The sequence below is a fragment of the Wyeomyia smithii genome, chromosome 2 (assembly GCF_029784165.1).
Source record: "Wyeomyia smithii strain HCP4-BCI-WySm-NY-G18 chromosome 2, ASM2978416v1, whole genome shotgun sequence".
NCBI lineage: Eukaryota > Metazoa > Arthropoda > Insecta > Diptera > Culicidae > Wyeomyia > Wyeomyia smithii.
The window spans coordinates 77,407,042-77,427,879 of NC_073695.1; the positions used below are offsets into that span (position 1 = coordinate 77,407,042).

The 20,838-nt window shown below is 37.5% G+C and overlaps 1 protein-coding gene across 28 annotated transcripts in view; it reads left to right on the top strand.

Moving 5' to 3' along the window:
* LOC129725096 (potassium voltage-gated channel subfamily KQT member 1-like) overlaps nt 1-20,838 on the top strand; it is a 612,086-nt gene that overhangs the window by 568,387 nt on the left and 22,861 nt on the right. For all 28 annotated transcript variants that reach the window (XR_008728015.1, XM_055680533.1, XM_055680531.1 and 25 more), the window contains 4 exons: nt 7,846-7,942; nt 8,020-8,214; nt 8,320-8,468; nt 18,163-18,353. Coding sequence is in view for 27 of the 28 variants with exons in the window: in XM_055680533.1 (XP_055536508.1) it covers nt 7,846-7,942; nt 8,020-8,214; nt 8,320-8,468; nt 18,163-18,353 (632 nt within the window). In the remaining variant the exon portion in view is untranslated. The remainder of the gene's footprint in view (nt 1-7,845; nt 7,943-8,019; nt 8,215-8,319; nt 8,469-18,162; nt 18,354-20,838) is intronic.

A 20,838-nucleotide genomic window follows, 5' to 3' on the forward strand; every position in this document is an offset into this window, starting at 1 on the left:
CCACCTCAAGATAAAAAAGATATTCCCTACAAGGTATGCGAAACATCGCGTACAGACTGGGAAATCTGAGGTCCGTTCCGGCTCAACGAGATTTTTCACAGATGGCTCAAACATACAAAACACAGTGCAAAAACGGGTGCAGAAATCCAACAGTGTTTCAAGCTGAGATTTTTGCAATTTTTGAATATGCGAATGTTTGTCTGACTAGAAAATACAAACATGCAAATGTTTGTATTTTGTCTGACAGTCAAGCAGCGTTGAAAGCACTTGATGCTTATAAATGTACATCCAAGATTGTCTGGGAATGTATCCAAATTCCCTTACAAAAAAAAAAAGGTTCCGGTTGGAGCGGGTGGGAGCCTTTAACGCGTTGGCTAGGGCCATCAAAATTTACTGGAATGGTTAAATAGCTATATTCTTTCATTTTTTACAAAGCTCAGCAGAACTGACTAGGCTACAACATTGTAAAACATAGTTTACCTCTATCTGCAATGATACGAAAGTTAGATGCTAGATTTCCTCGAAACTTTTGGCCACCCTAATTTGCGATTACAGCAAAAAACGCGCTTTGACCTAGCGTCTCCATCGACTCAACAGTGAAAGGAGGCGCACGGTTAACGTTCGGGTTGGAGTGGGTGGTAACTTTTGACGCGTTTTTGGAACGGTTAGGGTCACCAAAATTCACAGGAACAAAAAAATTGTCCATCTAACAAAATTGTCTATCTAACAAACTTATTTTCAAAAAAAAATCCGAGATGACCGATCTTTTTTAATAGGATAAATTAATCTATAGTAGACCTTCTTTCTATAGTGAACCGTCCGCCATTCAATTTGTGTGTTAGTAACGCAAAGGGGTAATTTACCCTACCACTTTAAATTTAAAAAAATAATTTTCGGTGTAGGGAAAATTTTGGCGATATTCAAAAAACTATCCCTCAAATTTTTCTCCAACTTTTGTTGTTACTGCACTTCCGAGAGGACACAACAAGGTTTCGCTAGAAAAACTTTTTTCTTGTAAGTGTTCACTTTCATTTGTTCAGAAGAGTTTCAGGCAACTGAATTATCTATCTAAAAGACTTATTGTGAAAAAAAATCAGAGACGGTCGGCTTTTATAAAATCACTTTTTGTTTTGAAAGTAATTTTTTAATCCTGTTTGTAAACCATGCGCCTAGTCATGTTTCATAGATGGAGGCGCATTGTATTGCTGTGCGATTTGAAAGGGGGATGGAATTATTCTGGATTAAACTAAAATACGAACGGGTTTAATAATTGTTGTCAAAAAAAAAACTTATTGACGCAACGAGCAATTGAGTCCTTCGAAGGAACCAAAAATTTTTTAAAATCATGATAAAATAATAATCGTTCGTCTAAAAATGGATCAACTAGGATGAGAGTCGTATTCACTGGATCATTATCGGAGATTCTAAGCTCGACTTTTCTGCAATACTACACTAAACGGTTCGCAGGATTTTTCAATCAAGTGAAGCTCTTAATTATTTGTTATATAATTCGATCGTGTTTTAATATGGATTCAATCAAAACATTGGAAAACATCCCTTTATTTATTTACGTTTGATTTTAAATATGTTCTGTTTCCCGAAATTGTTGGTAGTAATAAATTAAAACTTTAAGCATTTCATATCGTGAAGGTTATATTTAATAGGCATTAAACATTCTCAAAATGGTTTAAAAAACCTTTTGCATAAAGTCCAATAGGATGGTCGTTAATTCCCGAGAATAGAATAGACGCTATCATATTCATAAGAAATAATCCTTTTTTACACTACAATTTATCTATGTGTAATGTTGTCCAGTTGTTGTTGCTCTAATGTATTTTATCTTTATTCCAATTTCATTCCAATAGTAAGTTTTATTAGAATAGTCTACTTTTTTGGATAATATGTAAAACGGTGGTTATTGCAGTTGTAAGCTTTTCGCCATTCAGATTAACTGTTTATATTTACATGCTTGCATTATTTCCGAATATTTTCTATATATTTCTGTATGCGAAGGCAAGATTGTACGAAAAACATAAGAAAAAAACATGTAAAGCAGCTGCAGAAGATACTGTGTTCTTTTTTTTAACTGTAGCATGCTTTCGTCACTTTGAAACTTTATATTCATCAGCTTAAAAATTACAATGTCCAGCTTCAGATTATTTACGAAATAGCGACAACAGCATAGCAAAAAATGCATCATTCTATTAAAACAAAAAAGCATTCTTCAAACCAGAAGAAAAATAATCACAATACAAGTCACCATACATAGATACAAACAATGATTAGATATTTGCAATGCAATTATTTAATCTACTCTCCGAACAAGAACAAAAGCGTTAGATTATTAATAAATAATTTTAATATTGTAACTGGAATTTTATTTTTCCAGTTAAGTTCTTCAATCGAAATGTAGGTTTTATTAGCTAAAAGCAAAAAAAAATATTGTGTGTTAGTCTCTGAGCAGAATGGTAGTTCTTTATTCATTCGTCATTAGTATCAAATGGTTAAAATAAATTGCTTTTTCGTGTGACAAGTAATTCAGCTTCACATTCCTGAACATATTATCTACCTTTGTGCATATTGTTACAGAAACATTCACATACATGCAAATTTCATTCGAATCACGCTAGTTACGTACCCGTGCATTCTTGATCGGGTAAAATTTGCTAAGAACTAACCAGAGCCTACGCTCGAAATCCGTTGCTGCAGCTGGCTGACGAAACACAGGAAGTATGTCGATGGAAATAACATTTCATGCTGCAATTACTTCAAACAACGAAATTTCAATCATTGCGCTCCCTCCCTCACTTGTGCCAATGGAATGGCACCTCACAGTGAACTCTGGCGCAACCGTTATATAATACAAACTCTTCATTGTAAATAGATATAAACATATATGTAGATTGTATGCTTGTAGCCAAATTTAGAAGAAAAGTTCCACACAACTGAACCTAATTAGAAAGCTATTAACTTGAATTCTGCAGCTGTGTCGCCTGAATCACTTAAGGAAATATCACAAATTATATAATACAGATTGCAATTAGGAAATGTAGTCTTTTAAAATTCTATGTGAATGCAGCCGAATTGGATTAGTTTTAAGTAACGGCCGAAAATTGTACATACACACACCGCACTTGATCGTTTCGACATCTTCAGTAAATTGGGACATCAAAAATTGTTGGCCATAATTAGCAGACTCAACATAGTTGTCAGTTCAAGGAGCGAACATTTTCAAAAAGATACCAAATCTTGTCTACCACTTACTGCACAATATACAACACGTTGAATCTCTAATTAAATTACTCATTGGCAGCGCAATCAGTAAACCCTGATGACTGACTATTCGCATTCTGCTAAACAGGTCAAGGAAAGGTTGAAATTGTATTGCGCAAACCTTCCGACAATTTTGAATAATAACGAAATTGCATCGATTTAACAACAGAAAACTAATTACCACAGCTTATGAGTGAGCATTGCAGAACGATCATTAAATGCCTTGTACCCGTTGACTTGATTTCAAATTAAATCATTATAATCAAATTTTCCGTTCCGTTTGAATTTTCTACTTTGATTATAACCGTTTTCTAAGTACTTAATAGTCCACAACCTTGCATTCCCAACATCCCAGACTATACACAATCGGTTAACTTCTATGATCCTACCTAATTCCTAGCGGAAAACATTCCAGCTTTATGTGTGCTCTAACATCTAGCTACAGACCGCTACTGACAGCAAAAACCCTGTCGAGTACGACAAATGCCTTCCTATATATGCGAACAACTTTCCGAGCTGTACGCTCTCACCACCCTATCTTTCCCCATTGTCATTGTTCCCTAAGGATGTCTAACGATTGCATGTGAATATAAATATTTATGCGTCTCGTGCATGCTAAGCATATGCACTGTACACCGGTTTCATTTATGCACTTCATCACAACGGTGCAAAAGGAACGCAAATGTAGCTCGACTTTTCCACAAATACGCACGATCTTGCTTAGACTAAGTATACTCCCGTTTCTTTACTCACCATCCAATGAGCGGCTTGCTATTGATTTCTGCATGTGGAGGTAGTATTTTTGTATACATGGCGATTGTTAAGCTTACTCTGTGCATATAGATACAGGTAGAATGCTATCTTCCTAGAGTCTTATTTCGCATAATCAATTTATTCTGCAACCACCGCGCAATACGTTGCATTTTAAATGAAGCAGAATTTAGACTTGCCTGGGGAGCAATCAAGCTTGAAGAACATTGACCGAGGAGTAGCAAGTGTGAAAAGTTCAATGAAAAACCATCCTTCGTGAGTAGCTAAAAATCGAGATATGTAGCGACAAAGTTTGCAGTCCGAGTAAACAAAATGCTTAACAAGTAATAGTCAGCCTAGTAATCACAGCGACTAGTAGGTTTTGCACTTCGTTATAAACTGCAGTGCCTTACCAAATCTAATAGCACATGAAACTATTCTAAAACCCAGAAATGACTCTATATATATAAAAAAGTGCTGCAAAATATTTGCGAAAGATACATAGCGAGTTGTTTTTAAATTAAGCCCTAAAATCACTGCAAAACTGTTCAAAAAGTAACACAAAATAAGGTGTCATCTAATGCCATAAAAAATCTCAAATCTACAGGACAAAATAAAAAGTATGTCTAAGCGATGGTCCGGCTTAAAAGTGCTATAAAAATAATTAGAATTTTGAGCTAAACAGTATGAACTTCGAATTTAGCTTCATGTTTTGTACATAAGATGGCAGAAATAGCCATTGTAAAGCAATAATCCTGAATCCTTACTCTCAAATCGAGCTCCGAATCATCAAAACGTTTTTAAAGACTAAAAATCCAAAAAACGCCTATGAAAAGGTAGAAAATAAAGGGTGTCCACGATGAAATTGCCACACCATGAAATTGCTCTAACTTTTCAACCGTTCAGAATTTAATGAAAATTTGGGTGGATTTAGTTCATAGTGCATTATTGACATCCTGCAAGTTTTAAAGTCCTGTGATCAAAACTCGCGGAAATGGTGTCGAAAGAACAGCTCGTGCGTAATAAAATCTTGCGCATTCATCACGAGAACAAGGATCTCTCGCATCGTTCCATCGCTAAAACGTTGAGAATCGCGAACTCCACGGTGGCGCGAGTGATTAAGCGGTTCGAGGAACGTTTGACCACCGATCGGAAACCCAGAAGTGAAGGAAAAAGTATTCCGTACAACACCAAAAATCACAACCGCGTAGCTGGGGCCTTCAACGCCTCCGTTCGGGATGTGGCTAAGAAGCTGCACCTAAGCCGAAGTTTTGTCCAGAAGGCCAAAACTGAGACTGGGCTTCGAACGTTCGAACGTGAAGGCCGACTTCAAGCAGATCTCCGGCAATCTGTTTTTCACGGCCAAGGATAAGTTCAGCATTCCGGAGTATGTCCGCACTCAGAAGATGTCCGAATTTGCGAAGAAATTCCTGGATTGGCAAGTCATCTGCACGTGCGGGAAGCGGAGTGCACCTTTCGTGACCCAGGACACGATGAACAGACAGGTGTACATGAAAGAGTGCCTCCAGAAGCGGCTGCTTCCTCTCCTGAAGGCCCACAACATCCCAACAATCTTCTGGCCGGATTTGGCCTTATGCCACTACTCCAAGGACGTGCTGAAGTGGTATGCGGACAATAAGGTCAATTTCGTGCCGAAAATGTTCAACCCTCCCAACACTCCGGAGCTCCGCCCCATCGAAAAGTACTGGGCGATTATGAAGCAGCACCTTCTTAAACAACCTAAGGTAGTGAAGACAGTCGAGGAACTGAAGAAAGCATGGGTTTACATGCAAAAAACGGTTGATTCACAGGTTGTGCACAATCTTATGGCCGGGGTTAAGGCCAAGGTGCGGGCATTTGCGTATGGACTGTAAATAAAATAGGAGTAAAATGGTAAAATAAAGTTTAATAGTTATTTTTCAATCCCTGAAAATTTGATGGCAATCGGATGAAAACTCGACTTTTGTGTGTGGCAATTTCATCGTGGACACCCTTTATGTCCAACGAAAAATTGAAGCGTTTAATCCAAAAGGTCAGCCAAATGAAATGACCCGAAAGAGGAGAAATATAATCTGTGTTATATAAAACATAAAAATATAAAAAATGACCTCAATCCCCCAAAAACGATTTTATCCTCCAGAATAGGTAACCGGAAAAAAAGTGGGCTTAATTTGAATTGAATTAAAACGTATAAAAAATGACTGACAAAAAAAAAGTTTTGACAACCAACAATCAATTTAATATCGCACCGGAAGGATCATACGCTATAGCGCTGATCCGTTTTTCATAAATTGAATTCTTTATTGTCACAATAAAGGCAGCCCGATTCATACCTCCAAATAACTGTCAGCAACATCAAAATCTAATCCTTCTTCACTCCAAATTTCATGATTAACAAAAACGGACATTAATTGCAGCCCGATCAATACACCTGCGAATAGCTGTCAGCAATATTAAAATCAAGTACGGTATTGGTATGAACATAATAATACAATTATTTTCCAATCATAGGCAACCATTTCATAAACTACTACTGATGGGATTTCCATCCTCGTCCAAAAAAAAACACAAAATTATATTAAAACACCCAGCGCAATTCAGGGCAAACGAAATTAAAAGCAAAGCAAACTATAATAGGGAGTCAACCATCAACATCAAATATAAACAGCTAAACTGTGCAACGAAAATAAGCTACTGCATTGTAATTGTATGTTCAAGTTGTGTTCACGTACATACGCTGGCTTCCAGGCAAAGTGCTACATACCAAGGATGGATTTTCAACTGGACTTACAACAAAAACCATTTACGTGTACAATTTCGAAAACAATACTTAAATTTCCTCTCGCAATAGCTAAACAAATGGGCTACGGTAAAAACAGTATCGCATGAAACCTGTATCAATCGAACCAATGCATGAAGTAGACTCTTATGCAAACTGTAACATATATTGGAACACTCGCTTGCTAATGCTTTATTACTGCTGTCGCTGCACTACTAAATAACCTCTTTTTGCTAACCTTTTGCGATTGCATTAAACTATAACTAAGTGAGAGAGAAAAATACAGAAGATGAAAAGAGCCACCTGCGAAGTGATGCAAATGAAAGTTGTCACGGAAAGCTTTGTAAAAGAAAATTTTTGCGTTACATCCCCAGGCCACCAACCTGCCGTATCGAGTCAAGAATGATTCCTTTTTCTGCCCCAGTTGCTGCATTACAGCTCAAACTCGACCCCACCTGCCCAGCATTGCACTACTGGGTACATCTGCCAATGCAATGGATGAAAAACGTGAAATGGCAGCGTGGTGGAAAACAATTTTCCCTTCGATCAAATTGAAAAGAGAAATAAGCGGAAAAGACGTATTGGCACGGTATATTGAGAGATGGTTATATTGCTTCCTCAGCAGTTCTATCTATTTACTGCAGCAGTTGACTTTTGACATGATCATCATGGTTGCCGCACCATATCGTTTACGAACATACCCGGAATTCAAGAAAGCTATTTGAACAGTCATGCAAGCTGCCGAATAATGTATAATTTAGCTAGAATGCAAATTGTATCCTTGAGCACTTTGAAAGTATGCTAACGATTCCGGCAGAAATCGCTTCCAGTAAAGCAAACTTATCCAATCAAAGTTTTTCTATTACGTAGTGATGGCTTTCTGATGTATTTTTGTTTCTCCATAAAAAGTAAACCAAATTATAACAACCATTACCATTTTTGTTTTTTTTTTTTGATAATGATCAGAATAACTGCGGTCAAACGGCGGCTTTGTAATGTTTTACTTTCTTTTTCTCGTAAACCGAATCACCCTTCGCCTACAGGTTAGACCAAATACTTGGCAAACAAGGATCAAAATCAAAAGATGTGTACGCATCAAAAATTAGCTTAGCTTCTCGCGTAGTGAAAATTGAAAGACAAGTAAGTTGACTGAAGTGTGTAATATAACCATTCCATGCAAATATAATTGTTGTCGATGCATTTCTTCCTTCACACAGGTCGATGACATAGAGACAAAGGTAGATACGTTTATAGAGTTATATATGCAGGATCGGAAGCGTCTTTTATCACTTCCTCTTCATCCTGACACATCACATTCCAACAATCCAAACCTTCCATCGTTGCCACCGAAAGGGGGCGGAGCAGCGGCTGTAATCACATCTGTGACAAGTAGTTCTAGTGGTTCGTTAAAAGTGAGTACCCGTAATGCTAGACATTCCGACATTCCTAAATCAATCACAATAATCGTTCCATTGGGAAACTAATGACATTCTTGTGTTCTACATTCCCACTTCCAGCCAAAACCTATTTTAATAGATAAACAATTTTCGGAGCCGAATTCACCGATAGCGAAAACATTCGAAGAACCAATACAGCAAAAACGTCCACCAATGCAACGCGGATACTCCGACCTGGGTCATAGGATTAAGAAGCGTGTTACGTTAAGGTGAGCTAATAATAGAAACAGTGCGTAAGTTATCAATTTTTGTAGGGGTTTATAACCTGAAAGATGCAAGAATGAAAAACAGTAACTATTGTTAAATGTCTAAGAGCAATTTTGAAAACAAATGTTCCGATTTTCATATCTTTTTATTTGGTTGAAACTTTGCACAGGTATTCCTATAGACTAAAGGTGTCATTTTGTGTGGTTTATTTGATCGGAATGGCTTATCTGTTGTAGATAAATCATCTTTAGAAGAACCGCATTTGTCTGCACGCTCTAGAAAGTTCGACATCCCGTCTGGAGTTCCACAGGGAAGTGTACTGGGAACGCTGATTTTCGTGCTTTTCATTAACGACTTGTGTCAACGAATTTCTTCTGCAAAGCTGCTTTTCGCCGATGACCTGAAAGTTTTCCGAATAATTAAGTCCATGTTGGATTGTATTTGCTTACAAAAAGACATCGATATCCTTTCACGTTGGTGCAAAGAGAACGGGATGCGTGTGAACATCAACAAATGCAAGGTGATCACTTTCAGTCGCTATCATAATTTAATTAGTCATCAGTACAACAACCGCTTCAACCAACACATCTCCGCCATTACCGCTAAAGCTTTTTCGATCCTCGGATTCATTCACCGCAATGCTTCACAGTTTACTGACGTGTACGCGCTTAAGGCACTATACTGTGCTTTAGTACGCAGTGTTCTGGAGTATGCTGCTCCCATATGGGCCCCGTACCATACCTCTCAAGTTATTCGCATTGAGCGAGTTCAAACATGTTTTTTACGTTTTGCTCTTCGTCACCTACCGTGGAATGACCCTGTACATCTGCCCGACTACTCGCAACGATGTCGTTTGATTGACCTGGAATTGCTGTCAACAAGACGAATAAAACTTCAACGATTGTTTGTTCTCGACGTCCTAACGAACAATATCGACTGCTCAGACCTTCTCCTGCCAATTCAAATAAATGTTCCCCAGCGCCAGTTGCGACAATGATCTCCATACCCGGGCACAGGACAAGCTATGGTTATGACAATCCGCTCAGTTCCTGCCTAAGAGGATTCAATGACGTCAGTGATTTATTTGACTGTAACTTGACCAAAAATAGTTTTAAAAATAGAATTAAAAATATAGCATAAGACAAATCAGTCTGTACGATATGATCGAAGACGATGAACAAATAAACAAATAAACAAAATGCACTCGGTTCACAAAATACTTCTTAAGTTAGTTTTCCCGTTAGCACAAAGAAAACTGGGGCTGACATAGATCAAACTTACTGGGACGAGTGCCCAATCATGATAAAAATATTTTTAGAGCCAAAACGGTTTCTTTGTTTGGTATGTTGTCTTCAGCAAAGTTGTAAAATTGTTTTTTTTTTATCAAAAGTTTTAATTCAATGTATAATTTAGTGTTTACTAACTGTACCGGCAAACTCTTTTCCGCCCATATTTTTTTCTCTCTTTAATTTTTTTAATATTCAAGTTAAATACATATATTTTCAAAGATTAATATTATTGATTGATAATTAATAGTGTGTAAATGCAAAACGAATCAGATATAGGATACGATCAAACTCAAAAGACAAAGTGAAATCAAATAGCTCAAATAATTACATATCCCTGACAATTGAACTATTTATTCAAAGAGGAAATGCCACCTCTAAAGTTTATCTAGAAAGAGTTTTCTGGTTGTTTCTTCATTTCAAATACAAACAATTCTGGTTGTTTCAGAAAGGGTTGTATACAAAGACATGACCGCTTGACGTAGAACTACATCTCCGAAATTAATATGGTGGAAAGAATATCTGAAAAAAATATGGTGGCCCTAAAACAATTCAAAATGGCATCTGGGGTTAATTTTCGGTTTCTGTGCATAATCCTGATTACGAAAATACCTGTATTCGGTTGTTTTGCGCTGTTTTCCCGAAAGCGGATGCCGCCATCGTAGAATTCAAAATGGAATATGGGGCCTGTTTTTGGCCTCTAGGTATCATTCTAATTCCTGAAATACATTCGGTTATTTTAGCTGTTTCTCGGAAACCGAAAGTCATCATCTTGGATTTCAAAATGGCAGGTGGAGTCAATTTCTGGCCTCTGGATATCATTCAGGTTCTAAAAATACCCAATTCGGTCATTTTGGGCTGTTTTCCAGAAACCAGCATTAGAAAAAGGTCTACGGGGTCAATTTTTGGCTTCTGTACATCATCCCGATCATTTTAACCCTCTAGTGCCGCCTTTAGACGGTCTTCAGTTGAATCTCTGAAAAGTTTCAGTCGAAACTTAAAAAATGTTTATGAAAACTCATAGTGATTTTTTTTGAAGTCCGTCTGAAAATTAACTTGGGCACTAGAGGGTTAAGCTGTATTCCAAAGAACTGGTTGAAATATATGTTTCATTTATATAGGAGTCGGAAGGGGTGAAAATGTTTACTGCTTTTTAAAACATTCACATACCGAATTTGTTTCCATTTGCATGATTAGTTTTCGAGTTATGCAGAAATTCGTGCTTCATTTGTATAGGAGTTCTCCCTTTCAGAGGAGGGAAGGGTATCAAACTATCATATGAACCTTCCCCGACCCCAAAACCTCCAAGGTACAAATTTCAAGCCGATCGGTTCAGTCATTTCCAAGTCTATATGGATCAGACAAACAGAGAGATAGACAGACATACAGAGCTCAATTTTAAATTTAGTGTTTATGTTCATTTTTTATTTCTCTCAACTTGATTTAAAAATAACTTGAAACGGATGCATTTACGAAATTAATTTTTCTGTGCTTCTAGATTCGAAATGACTTTTTAAATTGTTCGAAATCATTGGATTTGAATTTTTTGAAGAATGTTGCAATTTTATTGTTTTTCAAAAGACTTACCTTTCATAAACGATGCTTTTCATTTCTTACCCTGGACTTTTCTTCTAAACATGCATTATAATTTCTACTTATTGAAAAAATCAAAGAAAACTCACATTTCAAAATTAAAATTCAGTGTTAGTCAAAAAAAATATGTTTGTTGTAGGTATATTTTTTACAAGGCTCAATTAATTTCCTGATATCTACCAAATGGTCTCGAGGTACGATGCTGGCCTATCAAGCCAGTCGTCGCAGGTTCGAGAGTCTAGGCTCGGGAGAGACTGTTAGTGTCAGTAGGATCGTAGCGCTAGCCCCGCAATTGTCCTGTACACTAAACAGTTGGCTGCGAAGTCTGTTTATTCATAAACAGAAGGTCGAGTTCCGAATCGGAATGTAGCACCAGGGCTTTGCTTTATTAATTTCCTCCAACTTATTCTTAAACAGCTTATCTATACAACCAACGGTTTCTAAGCAACAATAATGCTTTGAATAAAACCTATGACAAAATGTATACGCTCTTTTAGAAAATTACTCTCGAGCAAGCTTGTTATTCTCGTCAAAATCGTCTCTGGCATGAGCGCTGCGTGTAGCAATTTTGCACATCAAACTTTTCGCTCCTGCATTGTGTTGTGTTTCTACCGCTAGCAGGAAAAATGTTTCACTTACTGCTTACGCCACAACCGAGCGAAACGAGAGTGATGAACCAACTTTTCAGTGAGAAAACTCAAAAGTACACTGCAGTAACAGTTCAGCTGAAAAGTATATAAGGTAACACAGTAAAAATATTTTTTTTGCAAAGTTCAATTTTATTATTCAACATACTGCGTATAATCGCATACCAGTCCCACCTGCATTCTTGTCGCTTTTATAGAGAAGTTATGGTAAATCTCTATCTCATTATATTATGTCAAAAATATGAGAATAAACCACGCTCAACAACTGAAATAACTTAAGCAAGAAAAATAGCTTTACACGTTGTTTTCTCAACATGATGAAAATTAAGGCGGGACTGATATGCGACTATAGGCAGCATAGTTGCCTTAGAGAGCGATACAGCTATTTATTTCCTCAAAATAGGCCTTAGTTTTGATGATCACTGCATCATCGATCTTAAAATACTTGCCAGCGAGCATTCTCCTCAGGTCTGCGAACAGAAAACAGTCACTGGGAGGTAGATCTGCAGAAGGCGGCGGATGCGGAAGCAATTCGAAGCCCGAATCATACAATTTTGCCATCATGGACACGTTGTTGTTTTTGATCGATTGTGAGCTCGCGCCGCACCTACGTTGCACACAGCTTTCGCATGCCATAATATTCATGCACGATATGTCCAACACGCTCTCTCGATATCTTCAGAGTCTCAGCTATCTCGCCCAACTTCACTTTACGGTCATTTAAAATTATTTTATGGATTTTTCATTGTTTTCTGGAGTAATAGCCTCTTTTGGACGTCCACTGCGCTCAGCATCAACTGTGCTCACACGACCAGTTCTAAATTGACGAAACTAATATTCCACAGTTTCTGAAACCATGCTTTGGTTTGCACTGTATTTTTCCATCAAAAAGCAATGGTTTATCAATACACAAAATTTGGATTTTTCCATTTTTTTTTCACAATAATAAACGTTGCTTCACTCTCAATGCTGTAGTAACTCACGAACCAATTGCTGTCAAATTTTGACACGTATGGTGCTTTGTGATAGTCAAGTAGATTTTTGCAAGAGGTGCCACCTAAACGTCAACCTTATAAACTTTTCAGCCGAACTGTTACGCGCTGATGAGATAATACAATAGAGACAACTTTTGTTTTCTCATAGGAGAATGTGATGCGGAGTGGTGCGTGGATGTATTTTTTCGAGATACAAAGGATATTGGAAAAAACGCAATCTACTTTCCTACCCAGATACTTCCTTCATTTGATATATGTTCAAGAAACTCACTGTAAAACTGCAGTGAGCTCTGTTGTGTAGTTATTGTGCGTATTATTCTTTTGGGTGAGAAAGTTCACCTCAGTTTTTTATCTCTCAGGAGAGATACCCCACGGTGTTTTTTTTTTTGCAAGCTCCTCAGATACACACGATTTGCTGCTCTCTTCAAGCAAGTGCGTCGATTTGCTCATTAGTATAAAAGCAGTTGTTTCCGCAGTGAAAGATATTCTCTTACACACTAGTAATCCTCTGAGGAGAAAGACTAGCCTGATCTCGAGTCTAAAAAATTTCTTCGTTTGTGATGAATACTCCGTTTGCTAAACCAAATACGCGTGCAAAACTTGATTAACCTTCATTGCATCCTAAAAAAAACTTACGTTGTTTACCCTGGTGTGTGGTTTTCCACACATACAACACTCTAATTTGTTTTGGACAAGAAACAACTTAATTTTGCCCCAAACTTATTTTTTTTCTTTGAGTGCATACATACCTGAAGCTATAGGTACCAAATAATCCTGTTTCAAAAATCGAATGAGGTGTGTATGTGTGCGGAAGTATGTGTATGTGTGTATATTTTCATTCTTACGACCATAATATCTCGATTTTCTCAGCATCGGCTGAACCGATTCGATTGTTCTTAGTCCCGTTTGAAAGAGCTAAAAGTCTAGTTATTTGACGAAAAAAAATCGTTTTGATCCGAAGGTTCATTCAGAAATGACGTAACGCATTGTGGTCAGCTTATATAGGAACTGATAAACTAACCGATTTTTTCTGTCAGTGGTTTGACTGATTCGAGTCCTTCTGGTGCTAGATGCGTTTGTTGAGATTTGGAGGGTAGATTTATATTCAAAAATATACTTAAAATTAAATGATACTTTCCAAAGGTACGATGAAAAAAAACAAAACAAAACTTGTGGAAACGCCAAGTACATTGCAGTATCTTGGAGGTAACTAATTGAATGATATTATGCGTAGTGTACAAAAACAATCTTGAAAAATACATTTGGATTATCTCAGCAATGGATGTATTGATTCGATTTTTTTGGCTGCAATAGGAAGGGCTTGAAGTTGGAGGCCATTAGGTCATCATCGGACATTTGTTTGATCCGATGGTTCATGCAAAAGTTACAAAACAAAACGTGTTTACATGATATGAGACCAATTATACATGCTATGATAGCAATTGAACAAAAAAAAATCCTAACATCGGTTTGACCAAATGAAGCAATTTGGTGCTAGGAATGTTCGTAAGAATATTCTGAAATCTATGCTAAGTAAAGTTAGCAAAGCCTTGGTGCTACATTCCGATTCGTTCATTATACACAGACTTCACAGTCAAATGTTTAGTGTACAGGACAATTGCGGGGCTAGCGCTACGATCCTACTAACACTAACAGTTTCTCCCGAGCCGAGACTCGAACCCACGACGACTGGCTTATTAGCCATCTCGGGAGATCCATTCTAAATTTATTTCAATATACCTAAAAGTGCGAGTATACTTGTCTCGCAGTAGACATAAAACTGTGTAAATGTTTAACACTGCTCAACCAGGCTGTGGAAACACTAAATAGGTACTTTTAGCATTAGCGTATACGTAACCCATATGTGTGAAAATTCTCAAACTGGGATGAAACAAATAAACACATACTTTTACACATGTCCCACGTAGCCTTTTGATTGATTTGGTTTTGATGCGAATTACAAGAATGCACCTTTATACATTTCTAAAATCAGTCGAACCGTTGGAAAAAAATCAATTAGTTTATCAGTTCCCATGTAAATTGATAATCTTTTGTTACGTCATTTTTGAATGAACCTTCGGATCAAAACGATATTTTCCATCAACTAACTAGTCTTTAAGCTCTTTCAAACGCGACTAAGAACAATAGAATCGGTTCAGCCGTTGCTGAGAAAATCGAGATATATTGGTCGTAAGAATGAATATAAACACACATACAAATACTTCCGCACACATACACACCTTATTCGATTTTTGAAACAGGATTAATTGGTACCTAGCTTCAGGTATGAAAGCACTCAATGAAAATAATATGTTTGGGGCAAAATTAAGTTGTTTCTTGTCCAAAATAAATTCGAATGTTGTATGTGTGGAAATCCACACACCAGGGTAAACAACGTAAGTTTTTAAATATCTCATCAACCAAAAATATTTTTCCCTCGGAGAAAATGTATTTTGTGTAAGATTGATGGTTTAGGTATTGTCAAGAAGTTTCATCAAAATCGTTCGAGAAGTTTTCGAAAAAAAATCAAAACAAAATTCATTTGTGTGGTTTTCCACACAAGGGTTCAATGAAGGTTAAAAAAATGGTTGATAGTAGGTCATTTGGCGTGATTTTGTCCAAAGCCAAAAATATTTAGTGTACAGTCATACCACGATATAAAGCAACCTCGATATAACGTAACTTTTACCTCGATATAACGATATAACCTTAAAATTAAAATAAAGATGATGTAACGTTAAAAATAAAGTACAACAATTATTTTTGGGTGTTCGGTATAAATGTTTTTAGTAAGTTTTGAAACCAATAAGTACCGTAAAATGGGGTACAATTGACTTTTTCTTTCAATGTTTTGTGACTGGTTATGTTTGGCTACGAAAATTGACTTAAAGGGGCATATGACAGGGGAATACTGCTGGAAGAAGGACAATAAGTTTTTGCGCACCTTTGAGTAAATTTTGCATCAATTACCAAATTTTTTTTTCGTGCCTCGATATAGCGCAACTCGATATAACGTCGAAAATTAAACTTAGGTATGACTGTATTATCTTGTTTTATCATGAAAAGACAAACAAAGATTGCAAATCGTAGAAATATTTTCTTTGGTAAGAACCGATTTATCGATTCCATTAAAGATTTTGTATACATACTGCATGTTAAGATGTTTTGTTTAACCCGTTACGGCTCTTACAAATTATTTTTAAATTACCGGTAAAACTCAGTCAAACCTTGTCGTCGAAGAAGTGCATTTGTTCTTGCTCGAAACAATCTTTTTACTTCTCTATCCAGAATATTTGCAAACACTCTCAAAAGGTTGAGACAAATTTCTAGTGTTTTTTTTTCTGTTACCTACAATTTCTACAATTACAATTTTCTACGTTGCCAAATCACAGTTTGATGTTCCGGAAGACAAGAAGAAGAAAGTGGATAAATTCGCCAAAAATACTTGCTCTGGCAGGCCATATGTAAACTGAGTATACCGTACATCACAATCAGGGATGTTACGGATGTGATTTTTCAGACATCTGCGGATGCGGATGCGGATATGTGATTACGGATGCAGATGTCGATGCGGATGTCGGTTTTCATGCGGATGTTCCGCATTCGCGGATGCGGATGCAGATATCCGTAGCATCCCTAGTGTTTTATTTTGCTTATTTTATATGACCATGCCCCTCCCAAGTGCAAAAGTTTTTTGGGCGAGCAGTAAATACACTAAGGAAAATTTTTCTGCAAAACTCTATGAAGCGATTTTTTTTCAATATCCGCATGGTATAATGCGGATGCGAAGGCGGATGTCAATTTTCATGCGGATGTTTCGCATTCGCGGATGTGGATGCGGATATCCGTAACATCCCTAATCACAACGGGTACAACCGCACCGAGTGCCTCCAGAAGCGTCTGCTGCCGTTTTTGCGGTCCCACGAAGGCGAGACATTATTTTATACATGTTTTTGTACCAAAAACTTTTGACGTTTTTGGTTCTTCGATTAATCCCCCTAACAGTTGTATAAAACAATTCTAATTTTCAATATTTTTCAGCAAAATTGTAGAAAAAATTTAGAAGAAAAAAATCGCTGAATGCTGAGATACGTACGTTGAAGACAACAAAATAGAGTTTCTCTTAGAACACCCCTTCTTAAAATTAGTTTTTCGTCTTTCTATTTCACTCTTGCACATTGATTGACAATGTTAGCAAATGTTGCGACAGTTCCAACAGTTCCTGATCGGTTTTAGGATGAGTTCAATGACTTGCAAAACGATTCTATGTCGAAGGAGTTATGAGAAGAAAAATGTGAGATTTTTGACCCAATTTTCAAAAAGGTATGAACTTAAATACCACTGCCATGGTGCCTTAGTAACCTTAATTGTTTATAGAAAGTGAAATCCCCAAAAAATAACTAGAAACCTTTGATCATTACTGGAATGTTTTCTTTGCACGAGCTGTAGAAAATCAATTACTAAACCCAGAAAAAATACACGCTGGGAAGAAATGCTACTTCTTCTTACATTTTTCTATTTGTTTTAACTTCAATTGGCGTCATTTAGCGGGGGCCTAGTGTGGTTGGTAACGTCTCCGCCAACCACGCTCGACGCCTAGGTTCGAATCCCACCGCCGACATAGGTGTCGATGGTTGTGAGGTGGCGTGATCCACTCACAACCAACCCAACTGGTCTAGATTCAATCCTAGCCGACACCGGGAGATTTTCTGAGGCGAAAAATCTCTGGGATCACGCCTTCCATCGCATGAGGAAGTAAAGCCGTTGGCGCCGGTCCGTTAATAAACGGGTCGTGAGTTAGGGTCCTGGGTGTGGAGTCGCCTCCCTGGGCGTCGGTGATTGGCCACAACAGTGGCGGAACTAGACCGACGGAAAATAAGCGTGAGTAAAAAAAAAAAATTGGCGTCATTTAGAAATTCATTTTTACCCATACCTTTTTAACACAAGCCCTTTCCGAAAATTAGTCATGACTAAAACAATTACCTACTGATTGGAAAATTTTACATTTTTAGCCTGTAGGAACATCTGGGTAAAGTTTCAGCCAAATCAAAAATGGTCAATCAAACTGGTCTTCATAACTGCTTGAAATTGTTCTATGGTGTTCAAAATCTTATTTTAAAGCGTTTTTATGACGGTTTCAATTTACCATTTTGCCGCTTTCCCCTCCCGTTGCAGTTCTATACCTCCGCAGTACGTAGGAAATAGTCCCGGTCAAGTGAATGATCGCGGTGACGTCGTAATTGTAGTTCCTAACCTAGATCCCGACCAGATGGAACCGGTTGGTATCGAGGAGCTCGCATCGGTCTGTATCGATACCGAGATCGAGATCGAACCCGGTAGCCCGAAAACCATCACGGAAAGCTCAAGTAAGTATCGGCGATACTTATAAACAGTAATCTTAATGGTTAAGCTTGGCCATATTTAACATCTTCGTCGCTTACAACACGGATGGACAGTCAATCCTGTGACTGTATCCGAATGTACTTTCGCTAGCAGTGGTGACGTTTATGTTCACGCACATGTACATACCAAAAGTAGTCTCAAAAACGTAGACATATTGCACCCGCAATGGCTCCCAGCTTAATTGACAAAATTTACAAGCTCTACTGTATAATAATATGGTTTCCTTTATCAAAGTGCCTCGTTTTCACACAATTAACTGTGTCACTGTGTATAAGCAGCCGTATTCTTCTGTGGAATCAGTAGTAGGAAAAAGCTTGTCTGAAGTGTACAGATAAATGCCTCCTGATAACAGTTCACACCCTGAACATACTCCATCCTGACCTCATATTTGCATATACCGTAGTAGATCGTGAATCGCATGGGAAAAGTTTAACTGCCTTCACAAGCCTCTTCTGCAGAGATTGATACTACTCAACATTTAGCACAGCTGACGGCTATTTACGTATAGAATGTATAATGAATAGAAAACCTAACGAACTGTTGTACGCAAAGTAAGATTAACCAGATTAAGACAAACGACGAACCTTGCATCCTGGTGTGCAGTTAGCCTTAAACACTGAACCACCCTATTTTGCAACATCAACTGCGGCGTCAGCTTATAGCTGAAGCTTGTGTGCTACCACCATAAATATTTACTCACAATTAACTACCACTCTGTAGTGTAACTTGGAACGAGAAGCTCAACTTGCCGTTTCGCAGAAAATGAAACATCTTGCTTCAGCTGACGACGGATTTATTTAAACGCTCCTGGCAAACTTCTGGCTCGCTTGTATCCTAGGAAGCGGCATGGCACTCACTCCATTCAGCTTACACATTTTTGGCAGTGAAAAGCCAGAGTTTTGCTGCAAAGAAAAATAGTTAATTTTGTTGTCACTTTTTCGTGTATCTTCCGAGTTGAACATTTCATAGCAGTTCCATGACTGATTTTAAAGTTGGTGATAATCTGTTGATTTTTTAGAGTACATTTTATTTTGACGGTTATTTTCCCATGTATTTTACGAAAACAGAACTCTCAAGCAATCAAAGAATTGAAACAACTCTGCTGATTAGCTATTAAATTTATGAATAATATTTTCTTTGCACATCAATCCGATTTTATGTTGTTGTATATATTTTTCTACCATTATCATTCACTATGCACTGCAATCTATCTCGTGTTACGTTTTTATTCTCGCAACGGCATCCAGTTTTAATAGAGCCCTATTCTTCAATGATTGCAGTTCAATGATTGCCATTTCTTACGATTTTGACGGAAAACCTTATTCCATTATATTTCAATATATCCAGTCGTAAAAATGCTTTACCTTTGCGCTCTATGTTGATTTCATCTATTTAATATGTTCACGTAGGAACAAGGGAAGTTATTTCGCAAATACGGTCGATACATAAACAAACACATGCACACTGACTACGTTTCTACTTGTACGACTTTTTTTGCGACTTTCAAACTTTCGATCAAAGCCTCCATTCTACTCACTCCCATTACGCTTTTGTGACACTTAACCCTACCGTATTCACAGCTTTACGTTTCTACCCGGCCTTATTTTTAAGTTCTGCCTTTCGCTTTTATAGCAATTACGAAATCAGAATGAACAGGAAAAACTATCAAGAATAGCTTTTATTGATAAGCGGAAAAACCGAGGATTTATCCATTATTTTACACGATAAACTATGTTTCTTCCACATTTCAAACAACTCGATGAAATCTCGCAATCCGTCTTGATTAGACCTGCCTCGTGTTGCACCAAACTACACTGAACGCACTGTTATGCTGTAAAACCTAAATTGATTAATTAAATAATTGATGTTTCCAAATTTTTCTCCCTCCCGCCGGCTCACCCATCTGTCATCAATCGGTCTCGAAAAATTACTTCATGGAACTTCTGGTCTAGACCCAGAAGTGCTTTGTTCAATCGATCCAGCAGTCCGAGTAGGTTCACGAGTGCAAACATGCGTCTAGCGATTTTGTTGTGTGATTTTGCACACACATCGCCATTTGCCGCTACGCTGCCGTTAGCTTAATATGGTGATTATTGTGAATGTTGCGCGCGAGGTAACCACCGATTAATAAAACCCAAAACCACGCACTTCTAGCAACGTGATTTCAATTACAACAGCTTTCATTTTTGCGCAATTATTTGATCACGTTCCACATCTGTTTTCAATTATGTTTTTTGTGTCACTGCTGTACAGATTAAATATATGATTCGAACACAACCGTACATAGCATAACAGTGTTTAAATTTCTTTGCTGCTTTGCACCACGATTCCCAAACCCAGTCAATTTATGTTTGGTAAATGTTAATCTTTATTCAATGTAACTATTATTAGAATTATTGTGATCGTCATTTTTAGCGTCACGCATTAAAAGCTACTCCCCTCTATCGT